Consider the following 17,089-nt stretch of genomic DNA (forward strand, 5'->3'; position numbering starts at 1 on the left):
ATATGTGGTAGCGAGACTCGTTATTTTATAAATTAAAATTTTAAACTGTGCATATATACATCGTACTCAGGTGAAAACAATATAATATCTTATTAGAAACCATATGTTTCCTAACTTAACCTTTCTTTAGGAGCGTACATTCACAATCTGAAATACTGTTTACCACGCCCTAAACAATAAATAACATAACTGTTTTTAACTTCATTGTTAACAAATACCTTTTAATGAAAGGTTAAATCTCTATTTTTCTCTTCGGCAGGTACCTAATAATAAGATGTCTGCATATGAAACTGAAACTTACTTTACAGGAAACGAGACTATCGCTTCCTACTCATTGCAGTCGTTATGGTCGAAAGTTGGTGATTTTACACCATTTTACATCACAATAGCAATTTGTTCTGTTATTCTTGGATCAATACTTATCCTGAACTTCGTTTGCTGTTGTTCAAGATACTCTGACTATTGGCTCGATAGACATACAGGTATGTAATCTAGATCGGCATTAATATTATAAATGTAATTATAAAACATGATTACTAATCAAATATATCTTATATATTTTTATAGGAAATCGTTGGATAATATCAATTTGGTCAGCAACACCCCATAAGCAGCCACCATTGGACTTCACTGAGCTCGAAAACAGTTTTGTTGCAGTAGATTTGGAATCTTACCCAGAAGAATATCAAGTAATCCATAAACACGACATTGAAGTTGCTCCGTCAATATCAAGACAACCCCTAACTTCATCACAGGAATATCTTGAACTGCATAAGAGAGAAAGCGATATATAAAAATGGCATTTCTTATGATGTATCCAGCCGTGGCAGTCCTTTCACTGTTTGTTCTAGTTGTAATTATTATGATGCTAAGGTTCGGAGCGCAGTGGTGCAAGCTCCGTCATACAACATTCAATGATCAAGCATATGGGTTTGATGAGGATGAAGCTTATGAACAGAAAGTGTCTTATGCATAAGAACTAGATCAAGTTAATACATGTATCTGATAATGATCTTAATTATTCCGTCCAGACTTTTTTAAAATAGTAATAATGAATATATAATAAAGACAGTAGTGGATTTACAAGTAGGCTAAGATTTACTACTACAAAACTTCAAGTTTTTATTTACAATCATTCTTCTTTCTTTCTTTTCATCTCTAGTTATAATTATGTCCCTTTCGCTATAAAAAAAAATTACATACAAAGAGCAAATTTGTTAATCTGCTACTGAATGTAGATAAGTATTTTTCTTTTTTTATATAACATATTTGATGTAATTGTATTAATATTATATTATTTTTGTATGCACAAAAGCAAGTTTAGAATTTTTATAATAAAATTTTTAAATAATAGTCATCTTTTTTTTCTCACTGCTCATTTCGCCATTGATGAATGGAGTCTCATTAATAATTTCATTAATAATGGATTCTCATCAATAATTGAATTGAAGAAAGGTGTTAAGTCCCATTTGGTTAAATTTTCCACTTTAACTTATAGAAGGCGAGACCAAGAGATTTTGGGATTTACTAGAGCGCGTCAAATTATATAAGGGAAGATACCTTGCATAAATAGATAAATCTCTCGAGATTACGGTCAAATTGTCAGATTAGCGACATTTGAATTTCCTATGTTGTAATTAAGCCCCTAAAATCTTCATCTGACACGCTCAAGTCAATTTTAATTTTTACCCTTTCTTTATAGCTACGAAATTACCATCTAAATCGTAAGATTAATATAATTCTGTTTCACTGATATGCTATAGCATTCAAAACAACATCAAGCGCGCTTGATTATTTCCATATCCGTTTCTTTTTACATAAAAAATACATAGTTTCTCCAGAGCTAAAATGAAAAACATGATAGGACTTTTTTTCTTGCTATCGTCTAATTCTAAGAGCTTTCCGAGACGCTCGAGTAAATACACATTTAGCTTCTTGGACTCCCCAACTATTAATAGAGACGAGTTCAAATTCTATGAGACGAGTTCAAAAAGTAATAAAGTAAGCACATTATTCCATCAATTAAAAAAAGAGTAACCCACATATTTACCTTATATAGATCATTAAATTCAAGATTCTGCGATGACGATCAACGGTGAAAGGGGGAAAAAATAAAAAAACTTTGTTTATAAAAACACTTGTTCTATTAAATTAAAACCACTCCATAAACAATTAATAAAACTTACATAAAAGGGATATTAAATAATATTATGTACAGATTATATATCACTCATCTGGAATCAATGGATTCATATGAACATGTGATATGATGCAAATTTTGTCCATACATATTTATTGCTGTTGTCTTGTACTTTCTCGGTATTGCTCATCAGATGCGATCAAAATGTATTTTGTAACAATTTAATGTTATGTTGAACTCACGATCGAAACCATTTCATTTTCTAGATATATCTTCTCATTAATTCTTACTTAATATTATGATTATTTTCGAGATTTATTTGACATAAATAAGCAAAAGCAGAAATTATTCAAAAATATCGACACATTTCATTTTAAAAACCATTTAAATGGTTTCTTATAAGCTACGTTATGTATGAAATGATTGTTAAAATATTATAAATCCTTACCTACAAATATGTTATTAAATAATAATAAATAATAGTATACAAATTTTATAAAAAAAAAACCAGTAGTATCTAATTTAATAAAAGAACGCGTGTCTTGTCCAAAGTCGCTACTGCCTTAAAATTGCAATGAATGTTAGAAGTATTTCCTTAATTTGCCATCTATCTTTAGTTCGACTTGCTTGCTCGACTTCGAATTTTGCGTGCTTTTTACAATAACCATCATTTAAAGGCATTTACGTGCCAATAAAACAGTTTCTTAAATAAATAAGTACAGTCGGCAAAGGGGCATAAATTTCCTATAGTATTTCATACAAGTCAGTATGAAACGTTATATCAACATTTTACATTTGCTGATCATTTAATCAATTTTAGTATTGGTCCTCTTTTAGAAATAATGTAACAGTGCAATTTTTACAATTTCATCCAGTCAATGCACTACACTTCGCCGACTGTACGACTTTTATTTATTATTATATGATTTTATCAAATTATCAGCGCCGAAATATTTTTATTTATTATAATCGGTGGATTACAACTCGTTAGCACATTGTAAAGATAATGTGTGATTGAATTCGGATGGGTATGAAGGAATCACGTCAAAATGCAAGAATGCCGACATCTTCACATTCATAAATCAGCAGTAATAATTACGTAATTGAAGATTTTTAGATATTGTTGATATCAAAACCGCATATTCTATTGGTAGACGATACTAAATTAAAACTGGTGATGATCATTGTTATTATGTAGTATATTATATCCATAGACGAGGCCTTAATCTAACAGTAGCTTAAAATAAAACGTTTAAGGACCGGATTATGAACGTATTCAATTTTTTTAATACAATAATGTAGTAACATTAAATGCTGAATCTTTTCAAGGCATTAAAAGAAACACAACTATGGTACGATCGGTTAAAAAGTATATACTTGTATTTATCGTAAGTAGGATATTTAATTAATGATAGTCTTGAAAGCAAATAACATTGTACTGATTATAAACGCTACAGCCTACACTAGTACTAAAAATACGACAAAAAATATTTGTATATTAAATGTAAGACTATGAATTCAAGTCTGAAATGGACACACGGTGTCGTATTGCTTTATCATCAGGTAGAATTTTAAGTTATAAAATTTAGGTACATTTCTTAACTTCCTTATAAAAATATTAAATATTAAATTAAGCGCTATATTAAGCGTGTATCTATAAAACATTTCCAATTTAAATATTTCTCCTTGTCTGTATATTTGACAGTCTTTATTTGGAAGATTTGTTTATATACTTCAGCGAGGGTCACATCACTAGAGATTTGCATCAGTAGGGTAATTTTAAATACAAATTTATATAAAAGATCGTTGACATATGTACGATGCCATCAAAGAGCACACGTTATAATAAATACAGCATTATTTCGGTATATAATATTTACAATTAATAGTGCTAGGTTATTTTTGTAATTAAGTAGATAATAATACAATTTACTATTGTCTTGTGATCGGTATGATCTGGTGTCGATAGATGCCCTTTGCTAGCGTCGGGTAATTTAATTGTAATTGAAATATCTAAAATACACATCAGTCTATTATTGCTTTATACGCATGTATAACTATGGAACATTGATATACTAGTCATACAGCTTTAGTAAAATATCATGTATGCATTATGCAGCTATTTAGAAAAAATACGTAATTGCAAAAAAAATATATATATATATAATATATTATTTAAAGAAAATAACAACACATTACATGGAATATAGTAAGTAATATGAAAGCTATGGTGGAGTATTAATGATATTGTGAAGTATAACAATAAATTACGTACAAATTGAAAATATGACATAGCGTATCAGATAAATATAGAACTTATACCTACCTACCTTTAAAACAAATCAGTACAGATATAAAAATTTCGATGATAATGCCCTACTGATTACACGAAAAAGAGATGTCTGTAAAACAATGATATAACTTAAATTCTAAGTCAATGTGCATTTAAAATATACATGTGAAAATAGTAAGCACATTATTAACGCAGTAATGTTAACTTATCACTTAAGTAATCTTACATACTCGAAATGTATGAAATCTAATCGATTTAAAATTATTCTTATAAATACCTCGTTATATACAAACTCAGAATATTTTTGAACCACGCCCCAATTAGACCACGTCCAAACTATTATAAGGTAAAATACATTATATGCCATTTATAATTTTAGTCTCTCGTTTAGTTCTACACATCATATTGCTATTATTTAATTTAAACAGTCATGACTACACGAAGGAAGTTAATTTATTTTGGTATTATCAGATGTTTTTATTTAAATTTAAATTTTTTAAATGTTTTATTTGAATTAAATTACTTTTTATTTATAATATAGTTGTTTATTCAATAAAAATTACACATAAACATTAAGTTATTTTTTTTTTAATATACGCATTATATATTCTGGATTAATTATTTCCTTACACACTGTCACATAATATAAACCGTTATATCCTTCGTACACCCATGACTGAACGCGCGTATTTTTAATAAAATTTGGACAATTTCAAGCGGGTTTCCAAAAAGATACAATTAATATATCACAAATTAACAATAAAAAGGTACAAGAACTCTGCGCCTCTCGACTTACCCTAAAGACAGAGAAAGTGAACTGCTTAGTACCATTTACGTGACAAACCTCTGGTTGATACTAATCAATTGAATATCTCTTTATAATTATGACATTTGACTGAAACACGAGTCGTGTCCACTGATATAAACAAATATCGATAGATATTGCATGTCCTTTTAAATATCAAATGAAAATTGGCTTGATGCTAGACTACATTTACAAATTCTCAATAACGGTGTTTTTGTTTAAATATTGTATACATATTAGTATCGTATGACAGAAACAAATAGATCTATTTCTGCAGTAGCGTGGGCTAGCCTGTATAACGTCATTAGAATGAATTGAAAATAAGCGAGTTTATAAGCTCGCTTACTTATTTATAATCTTATACCTTTAAACGAGCAATTCTTGTATATATATATATATATAAAATTGGAATCTCGGAATCGGCTCCAACGATTTTCATGAAATTTAGTATACAGGGGGTTTCGGGGGCGATAAATCGATCTAGCTAGGAATTTTTTTTTAGAAAATGTCATATTCGTGTTTTATTCGTGTTTTTTTTTCCTGACATCTATTGGTGAATAATAATACTATTTTGCTTCGTAGATAGCTGGACAACTAAAATAACACATAGGCACTTTTTATACCGATATTCCTACGGGATACGGACTTACGCGGTTTCAACCGCGGGTCACAGCTAGTAAAATATTTACTTGAATAACACGTGGAGTATCGGATTTTGCAGGGTCTACGAAAAATCGCCCAATTAGAAACCCCGAGGAACATTTCTGGTGCTGAAAAATGTTAGAGCTGCCTTGCTGATCATTCGATCAACTTATCACAATTCCAATCAATCAGGCAATGCATCTATATATATACTTCTATCTCATTTATATTTTAAGCTTTCAAGTAATTTTTAGCGAAATATTATTCCGTTGTGATTTCTATTAAAAATTCAAATGGTTTGTACAACTCATAAAAGTATACGATCCTTTTTAAATGCATACTGCCCCTCAGAAAATCTAAGAAAAATTGCACTTTACGATTGATATATCCACCAGTATTTATTTATATCAATGGTTACCTTACCGATCCTTTTTAAATGAATACTGTCCCTCTAAGAAAAATTGCACTTTACGATTGATATATCCACCGTTATTTATTTATATCAATGGTCTTACCACATAACTATATACTTGGTACCTACTTACTACTGTTAATGAAAAATAAAAATCTTAACAAATTGTAAAATATGTACACCACAAGATCCGTCGCTTATGGAAAAAAGCTAAAGAAACTATTCTATAAATAAACAGGGCCAAAACAATGATTTGTATATATCGAAAATACATATATAAACTATTAAAATAATACGCAAAAGCAAATAAATAGAATTAACTCGAAAAAACCCGATAGCTGCGATTTACCGTCTATCACAGAATATAGTTATAGAAGATGTTAGGTAATTCAATAATCACACGCTAAATTTCATTATGCGCTAAAAACATATAAATAAACGGAATCAGGGGCCCCCCAACAAAACTAATAACTACATACATGGTAACGAAAAATATCACTACAACTCATAGTCCATAACACGTTAGTAGAATAAATGCTTTTGTGGGCCCGTTCGATGTAAGCCGGGCCTCTTCGTCAAAAAAATTTCATTCTAGTTTGTAGCATACCTAATCCGAAAAAAAAATCATTTAAAAATCAAAAAAAAAAAAGAAATTTAAAAACGACGCAAACACAACAGACGCTACAATGAATCTTCACATGTCGCCGCAAAAATCTCACGTATATAGACACGCATGACCAAACAGGGCGAAGAGAGAAAACCAATTACATCAAACGGGATCCCATTATTAGTTGATTACAATCTAAGAGGTAGGATGAGGGGAGAAGACTAGGCGGACCACTCGAGCTCACACGGAGTCCACACTTCCCGCTTATTATAGACTTTTTTTTAATGTTTTTGATCAAAACACTAACAATTTCTATCAAGTAACATATCACAACTCTTGTTAACGTTTGAACTCTAAATGTTGCAACATAGATTTCACCTTACAATATACCCTGTTAGTAATTGATAACTCGAACTGCGTGTCAGTGAGTATATTAATTTCCTCTTATTTCTGCTTTGATATAGTATTTAATTAATTTTATTTTTATTATCACGGAAGCATGGACTCCACGTTCGCGGCTAATTATTCCATTTGAGTCACCTCCAATAATACATCGTAACCATCATCATAATTTAACAATATTAAAAATTGTAAACCGAATATCAACAAAAGCACCTATCATTCATATTTACACATACTTAAGCACTAAAAACTCTAGTCTTCGCAATGGCGCCGAAAGCAAAACTAGACGTACCTACAATAGCAAATATATAACTACATGTAAGGCTCGTAGAATAATTGTACCAATAGCTGTAATATAAATATTATTTATAGTCTATAAATGTCAAATCTTGTAAATAACCAACTACATGTCTAGCTGTGTCACTACAGAACTAAGCAAAAGCCACTAAATCTCTACAATATATATTGCTTAGAATGTCTGGAAAATTATATATATATAATGGCTAGTATTATTGAAGGTACCGAGGCTGGGAATATAAATCAAATAAAACTACCTATCCGGTCCGAATCCGTTTGTCTAAATTATGTGTGGGAACGTAGTCTAATAAATCTATTATAATTTACACAAAAAAATAAAACAATAATAATAACACAAAAATAAGATCTGCAAGAAAAATATTGATCAAAAATTAAAATTTCTTAATACGAAGGCAAAGCTGTTACATACTAATCCTTACTATAAATCATTGCTTATGGCGTACTAAAAAAAAGCGTAAACGATATATCTGAGTAAAAAAAAAACCCAATTCGATCCGGCGGACGGTCACAAAATCGGACACAAAATACATAATATATTCCCAACCTAAGGCCAATTTCGATGAAGAGAGCTACCATCTTGGCAAAGTTAAACACACATAATACAGCTCACATCATCTAAAAACGGTTTATCGAATGTAACAGGCAAGAACTCTCCTCACCGACTGGGGCCTACGAGCCAAGCTCCATCTTTACAGACCGAATTCGATATTTACCACCCTTTTCTATCACTTAGAACAACCGAGAGAAACATTCGTCCGTCCCGCTCTAACGTTGGCAGTTTCTAAATGATAGAATGGGACAGGGTGAGAAAACACGAATGCGAGTGAAACCTGGCGTTGATCCACATTTTACAATTTTATCTGATCCGCAGTGCCGATGTTAGCGAGCGTCTTCTTTATTCGCAGCGCCGTGAGCCGAGCGGCCGGGTTCTGATACCAGCACTCTTTCATCACTTTCGATATAGCCGACAGCACCTGAACGAACGATAAACTCAATGAAACAATCAAATGAATCGCAATTGCAACAAAATATATCATTTCACAGCAGCTCTCCCAAAATTATTTAAATTCGTCTAAAGCTGCATGATGTTTTCTCACTTGGCGAGCACATTTATCGCTTATCAAGAACTGCAATTCTGAAATAGTTTAAAACAAACATCGCAGGCAAGTGTTCTTACCGGATCCGAGTGCCATCGATTGGGTACGTTGGGTCGTCTCTTCTCAGTGCACACAACCCGCCTCATGTCCTCCAATGCGGGGTCCGGAGGCACGCAGTCATAGTACGGAGGCTGGTACTCGTCGGGCATGCTCCCACACCTGCGCGCCATCTCCCACAACACCAGCCCAAACGAGTAGACATCCGAACGCTTGTAGGGATCAAATTGCCTCGAGTCCATGCTCTCGTCCAACACCTGCGGATTATCCGTTCGTTATCTTTATATTTGCATAGTTCAGCAATGATTGTACCGACGCCCGCCTGTGACGTCACCGACGTTATCTAGCACGTTCACGAAAGATAATTGTAATTTATATAGATTAAATAACGCGATATTATACCCCCCCAATGATAGTTCATCGGATGATAAGGTTTTAATCATAGATTTGTTAATTTACTCCAGTTTATCTAAATAATATGAACATTAACATTATGAAAATTGTGAAAGAATTAAAAATTTATTATACATAAATAGTTGCAATTGGACACTAATCAAAATCTATGTATTCTATTCTCAACCTTCCCAGTCTACTCCTTTATTTCCGTCGTCAATCCTTTCCTTATCCCTTACCACTTAAAAGCGGGCAACGCATTTGCAGCGGCCCTACATCTGCAAATGTTCAGGCGATGATGTTCGTTTACCATCAGGCAAACCACTAAATCAATCGCCCGCTCTCGTATTGGAAATATATGCAGTTAATAATAATAATGCAGTTGAGTCTCGAATATCTACAAAGCACAAACCTCGGGCGCCATATAGCGCTTGGTTCCGACACGGTTGGTAGAAGGCACATCAACGGAATCACTCGCCACATTGTGTCGCACGGCCAAACCCAAGTCGCCGATGACGCAGGTCAAATTGCTCTTCACGAGGATATTCTTTGACTTCAGATCGCGATGGGCGATCGCTGGTTTACCTAAACAAATACACAGCATATAAAACTACCATAATCTGTATATGTAATCATGAACAAGCCGTTATTTTCCATATTATGATAATAATCAGTAGTCAACTAGGTAAGTGAGGTATGTTCGTCGAGAACTTACTACTTATCCAATAGATTGGAACATTCCACTCATCAAAAACACAAGCTTCACGCATAAACAACACAAGTTAACTGAATGTGTGTATAAAATACGTCGAAAAACCAAATCAATTAGTTACCTTTGGTGCCAACGATGTCCATGTGCAAATGAGCCAAACCGGTAGCAATAGACAATGCCATAGTGACGAGCGTATTGGAGTCAATGGTCCGAGTGGTCAAGAAGTCGAAGAGAGATCCATTCTCATGGTAGTCAGTGATCAGCCACAGTTGTGTCCAGGTACCGTTATCTGAGCACAGACAAATCATGAGCAATCGTATCAATTAATTCATCAACGAGAAACGATTCTTATGTTCAGTATATTTCAAATGTTAACCATCTTATCAGGAGAAGTGAACACAGGATAAATAAAAGGAATATGTGGTTATTGTAGAAGATCTACTACAGTGCATTGAATATCATCTTTGCTCACAGCAATCGCCCAGACGTATTGGACTGAACACATATTCTATTCGGGATGACATTATTTTATATACATATCTTCATATATGTAGCTCAAAAACAAATTCAAAACGATGTATGTGTTCAGGATGCAATGGTACAAGAGCATATTACAGTACTACCATATGGCGTACCTTTGTTGTCAGCAGCGATGAATCCAAGTATGTTCTCATGGCGCAACATGACCGTTTGATAAATCTCTGCTTCGCGGAACCAAGAGCATTCCTCGCGAGAGGAGAATATTTTGACGGCGACATTCTCCCCGCGCCAACGACCACGCCACACCTCGCCGAAACGGCCTTTACCAATGATATCCATCAGCTGAATCTGCCTTGCAATGGAACGTTGAACTAACAGTGGCAATCCTAAAACGGGAAAATCATCGTGAACATACGATGGAAAATATCGGAATAGGTATCCGCTATCCTATAAATATTATAAATGTAATTAGTTCGCTGATATTATATACGCTTAACAGGCTAAATGACATAACATACAATTCGGAACGGGCATACAATTCGATCCTGCATAATTATTATAATATTCTTCGTCTTTTTTTTAGGCAGACGAATTGACGTATAGTATAAAGCGTTTGTTTGCGAAAAATCCAAGCAATAAAAGCTATAATAAGAACGCGATTGAAAGTACTGTTCATGTTTGAACGTTTTAATAGGTGATATTATAGTTAGTTGGGGACATAATACTGTGTATTTAGGTTACTTATCAATCTTCTTTTATTTTAAAGTTGTTAATATTATTGAAATAAGACATATGTGCATATGTCTTTATTCGAAAATCGCACATGACAATATATTTATTATCACTGTTTATTATAATTTAGATGTCTACTTACCAGATCCCGATCCAGAGGTGGTAAGTTCGATCATGTCACGAATTGTCGTCTTGATCATTGGGTGGCGGGTTTCACAAAGCGAGTCTTCCGGTGCATATGGGGGTAACGAATGGCCCTTACGGCCAGGCCTCTTGATCAGCCATATACTGATTGCTGCGCACACTCCCAGCACCATCAAACCCATAATCCAAGGCACTACTTGCCATGCCGTCGCTGATGAGCTCGTGGCTTTGGTGTGAAACATTTTTCAAAAATCGATACAAAACTGTACAAATTTTATGCAGTAATAGAGCAGAACACAGAATATTTAATAGCCTTTGTAGTTTAATATATACTTATCCAATAACCACCGATAAATTCGCTACCTTATCGCACATATCCTGTCATGTATATACGAATTGGTTTCACTACATATTCAATGTCACTCTATATTCAGAATTCAGATGGCATACCCGTGAACAGTCGCGTGTAGAGTCCTTGGTATGCAAATGCGAATATCGATGATAAACAAAACATTGACATAAAGTGCGTTGAAATGGCGCAGACCGGATATAAAGGTCTATAATGGCACAAGGAATTCCGATAAACTTCGAACAAAGAAAATATACAGATACTGGGTGTTCATTTAAATAAATATACGTCCATAGGCCCATCACCAAGAACATGTAACCACAGTTATTATACATTTAATTTAATAAATCTAATATACCCACACCTACATTGAACAGTTGTTGATATTGAAGGTAAGTAAGCTTTAAGACTAACGACTGTTTAATAAATTACTTATAACATGGTCTATCTTCCGATATAGACACAATATCTTTAAAGTTGTTAAAAAGGGTAAGGCAATTCTAACCGTGGTGTAAATTTCCTGTCTATACACGCTTAAAATTTAAAAATAAAAGTAAAATAGCTATTTATATTTCTAAAAACTAGGTGTTATTGTTGACAGTTGAATACATATTTAAGTTTTTTAAATTATTATTAATATGATTGGGTAGATTTTATTGTGTTAATAAAAAAGCCTGTGAATCTATAATCCGAATGCAATGCAGCGTAAATCAGTTAAAGCATGCTCTAATTTCATTTAAATAATAAAGCACCAAAAAAGAACATTCTGATCTTGTGAGTTATCTAAAGTTTATGTTAGTAAAGAAATGAAATAAATAAACATGCTTAAATAATAAAAACCGGCTTATGATCACTCACGTTATTATTAATTCCCATTGTTCGAACACCTAAGACATTCCTCATATCATAAATGAACTATGCACGCAAGACATACGATATCGCTGTATGGTGGAGACTGCTCTCTGCTCCTAATTGTTGACATAACTTCATGAAAATCATTACATACAATTTTGCTTTCAAAATGATTAACCATATGTAATTTTTTGAATATACATATTATATAACATTGTAACATGGCATGAAGCCACATTCAAATAGAAATGAAAGAGAGCTGCGAGAAAAACAACATTAGACTTACGTTGATTGTAATGGCCCCAGACGGCAAATACATTCTACGCTTCATTCATGCGGTAATTTGTTTCCTTTTTAAATTAAAGTATACAAAGATAATGGAGTTATGGTAATATTCTACTTTGCCATTTATCAAGACGGCACCAACAAATGCTGACGAAGACATTACATTACAAAGCTACCCCAGATAGACGCCCGGACAACACATTTCTAGCAATTTCCATACCTGGAAAGAAGTCGCTATTACAGAAGTCCGTTGCGCAGCAAAATAAATCAGGAGATTCGTCCTCGCGACACCATATAGGTCTATCTCCGGGAGGAAATATCGTGTCTTGGTTCCAACATCTATGCCATAAATCATCATATTAGTGAATAAATTTAATAACCCTACACGGTGATCAATGCCGGTCAACTAAGAAGAAAAAAGAAATTAGTAAAATTATAAAAAAGAACACACAGCCATGCTGCATCGCGGCCAATACCAAGCTCTAGGCTAGCCGCGTTCATTTGGGAGCTAGAAGAGGAAGTGAAATATTAATTAAACAAAAGCGTAACAACAATGTCTACTCTCGGATCTTTAATAATTAGTCTAAAAGATAGGTACATAGTTCAATTCATTTGTTATATGTATAAGTTTAATTTTTACACAAACATTTGTGCTACGCATTTGGTATTAATAAGTGTCCAGTGGCAAGAGCGGCAAGCTTTTTGCAAATTAGCATCACATCGAGGGCACTACCTTCCACGTGGCTCCTACCTGGCGGCTTCGACTGTATCTCCAGACGCAGTTCTCGATTGCACATGTCATGTGACTTACAACACTCTATCACCACTGATTCGTTTCGAGTTCTTGTAGTGGAGCAACTGAAGGGGTGCTCGATGGGTATCAAAGCTTTCAGCTCGATACAACTGCGCCGCAAGTGGAACCACCATACATAATGTTTAGTATGTTAAAGCAAAACCAATGCACACTCAAAAATAATAGTATTTGTTAACATTACACATCATTCAAAACATACTAATTAACTGTCAACTTATGGGCCAGTCATAATCTTCTCGCTTAGTAGGTACATATTCACTAAATCATAAGCGTAGTTGTTAGAATATTGGCATCTCAACACAAAACTTATAGGTAATATATGTCAAGGCAATTATGCAATCATATATCTAGGAGTACAACAAACAAATCAAAATTTGTGTCTTCAAAGAAGGTATCACACGCCCACAAGTGCGGCGAATATCTTACCATCCATTGTTGAGGCATGGAGTAGTTTTGAAAATTTTTCTCGGTATATCTCATCAGTATTGCAGAAATCGTTTGTACAGCAATAATTTCTTGGTTGTCTGCATATCATTGGATACACAGGAGGGAAAGCTTTGCCTTTCAAACAGCTTAAGGCCACCTCACTACACATGTCAATGATTTGATAAAATTGATTAAAATGTGATTCTGTTAAGGACCCAAACTCAATGAGATTTGTGTTGATAGCTTGCCAATTGTAACAATAACAGAAACTTCTACAAATTTGACAAATTAGTAAGAAACAAATTCAATTACTTGTTACCATTTAAATAAAATATGTACCTTAAAACCCATAAACTATCAATCTGTACTGCGCTTTATACAAACAAGTATATTGTTATTACCTTAAAATACAGGAACAACAGTCAACAAGTAAATTTATAGTTTGTAGAAGGTACAGCCAGCAAATATGTGCAGAAAATTTTGGATCTATTTAGAACTTAGGCTATGCAATGTATGATTAAGAAATACTCACTGGTAAGTATATTTTTGCACCCCATTGTCGATTGTAGTTGAAGCATAGCAAAAACCATCAGTTTCACATGTTGAGTTAGGGCAGCTAGAACTTTCGATATTGCAGTAACACTTCAAGCCTATAATAAAGATGAATATCAGATATTTGATATTAAAGTAATAGAAGCTACATCTTAGATATGGTTCCTGTTTTTGAAATTATCTCAAAAACATGGCAGCGCTAATTAAAATAATCTGAATCTGTGAAAAAATCAAAGGACAGACAAGAAGAATGCTGCAACAAAAAATTTACAATAACAGGTACACATACAAAATTAATTACCAATAAAGTTTTGCAGTAACAGTTGGATCAAAATAGATCCAGACTTTTTAAATTAATATTAATAGTATTTATATTGAAATTTTACATGTCCAAAAGTAAAGACATAATATGGAATACAGATATCCATGTGTATTCTTCTTAATTATCTCTTAGACATAGAATTATGTACAAAACAGCTTTTATTTGCAAACTATGTAAATTATTAAAAATTCAAGAATAAATTGTTAAAATTTTGATGATTTTCTTGAATTCACCAATACTATACATGTATAGCTTCAACCTATTTCTAAGAAAATCTAGAACATAACAACAGCTACTAGGAAACTTTGACCCTGTTTGTATCTGATTGAGACTCTCGAATGCACGTCAGAATAGTTAAAGCAATTCTATATTAGATAAACCAGTGTCGATTCTTGGGCCTAATGTCAATATACATATGCATATATACTAAAATTCATAATACTAGGAACACTTACCATTAACCAAATCTAGCCTGCGACTTAAGGCTATGACTAGAAAAAGAAACCATTTCCTCCAATGTAAAGTGTCCATAATCACATTCTTGAATAGAAACATTTCAATTTATAGTTCCCGCACAGAAAAACATCTAATAACACTTATACTATACGGCCATTGGTATCTCGCAAAAGAAGCAATTAACATTTTGTGGTATTCTATTTAACCAACTAATGAATTAATTATTGCTTTATTTTAGAATAGAATTCATGAAGTGTGAACAAAAGTTCTATCAATAAGACAGACAATAGAAAATCAATGTAATATATTTGTAAAATAAAGCTCCTCCGGTAGATAAATAACTTCGCGTGAGTGAACACGTCGCAGATTATATAGAATTAAAATAAAAGTTCTAATTGCCAGATTCAAAATGTTCGTAAATGTTTACTTCTATAGTCTTTGCGTCACGATTAAAATTATACTATTTTGGTTGGTTGTTTTGGTTGCTAAAGTTCGTCTGCTCTTGCTTTTCACAAATCAATAATTTATAACAATAATTTTTAGTTTATTTATAAAGAGTTTATTGTTAAGAGGAGTACAAAATAAATGCAAATTTTGGACATACAGTACGATTTTATTTTTAAATAAAACATGAGAACTGAATTATTTACTTTAAAAGTAGTAGATTACAATATCAATGATAGTTTTGGGAATATAATTGAAATTGTTAACATAAAACCTATTTTAATTCAATTTTAAAACTAGTTGGGACCTATTGCTAATTGATGAGTAGTCAGCGCTTGTAGTAACTACTTAAGGCAGGAATTATTTTTTCGGCTTTGTGGAATCAATTTGTAGTAAAAAACATGTTATTAACGCTTAATTTAATGGAATGTATATAAAAAAATCGTGTGTCCTTTTCCTCGTTGAAGAATTTCTTCACCGGCACCTTACTCAGTGTGTATCACTCACATCAAAGCGGCTTTCATGGTTTTAACCAGGTTTAACACATGCACAAAAATTTTTGTATGTAACAAAATATTTATGCATTCTACTAGTTTTCATTTTATAAGTTGTAACTACGATGATGAGCAGAATGTGCCTGGAAAGTTTCATTTTTTGATACTTTTCTTGATTGGCCTATGGCGTTACCCACAAGATATTAAAATCGGACTTCAAACATACACTGAAACTTTCAATTTTGCAAATGAGAATATAAAAAATAAACTACAAAGTCATTTTTTCTGGTATTTGATCCATCTTTTTAATACAATAAAATGGTAATAGCTGCATAAACAAGACAGAGTAAAAAACAGATTTCAGTAAATGAGTAGGAAACCTATTCCCATAAAAAGTATGAAAGAAATGTCTTTACAAATTAAAATAGGAACTTATAAAAACATTCCATGTAAAATGTTGCCAGGGTTACACCATATTCTACAGGGCTCCTAACCCTCCTCCCTACTCTTTTTATGTCATAGCGAGGCACTGAGCTCGTGGTACGCCTGATGGTACCGCCACCGCACATGAACAATGGCAGAAGTAGTGTCTTTGCAGATGCGCTGCCCGCTTTTAAGGAGTAAGGGATAAGGAAAGGATTGATGACTGGAAAAAAGGAATGGACTGGGAAGGGTGAGGAAAAGGAAATAGGCGACCGGCTACCTCACTCACTGTACGAAACATAGTTTTTTACGTTTGCCCAATTCGTGCCAAAGCATGCATAGCCCCTAAATCAATGGTTACTATAATATAGAAATCACTGGGCAGATTTTGAAACATTTTTATAATGTGGTGACAGACCAAGTTAAGGTTAAGGTTAA

General features: G+C 33.1%; 1 protein-coding gene across 2 annotated transcripts; it reads right to left on the bottom strand.

Annotated features, from left to right (window-relative positions):
* Positions 1 to 6,894: 6,894 nt before the first annotated feature.
* On the bottom strand, positions 6,895 to 15,641 carry LOC119835425 (TGF-beta receptor type-1). Of its 2 annotated transcripts, none has more exons than XM_038360217.1 (9): positions 15,290 to 15,641; positions 14,493 to 14,610; positions 13,472 to 13,623; positions 11,233 to 11,460; positions 10,514 to 10,744; positions 10,000 to 10,167; positions 9,579 to 9,751; positions 8,797 to 9,030; positions 6,895 to 8,593 (listed from the first exon to the last, which is right to left on the bottom strand). In XM_038360217.1, the coding sequence occupies exons 1-9, from the start codon at positions 15,387 to 15,389 to the stop codon at positions 8,468 to 8,470; spliced, it is 1,530 nt and encodes a 509-aa protein (XP_038216145.1). In that variant the 5' UTR covers positions 15,390 to 15,641; the 3' UTR covers positions 6,895 to 8,467. The 2 variants fall into 2 exon arrangements, with proteins under 2 accessions (XP_038216145.1, XP_038216144.1); XM_038360216.1 differs by having other exon boundaries at positions 13,454 to 13,623.
* Positions 15,642 to 17,089: the final 1,448 nt, after the last annotated feature.

Source organism: Zerene cesonia, chromosome Z (assembly GCF_012273895.1).
Source record: "Zerene cesonia ecotype Mississippi chromosome Z, Zerene_cesonia_1.1, whole genome shotgun sequence".
NCBI classification, from domain to species: domain Eukaryota; kingdom Metazoa; phylum Arthropoda; class Insecta; order Lepidoptera; family Pieridae; genus Zerene; species Zerene cesonia.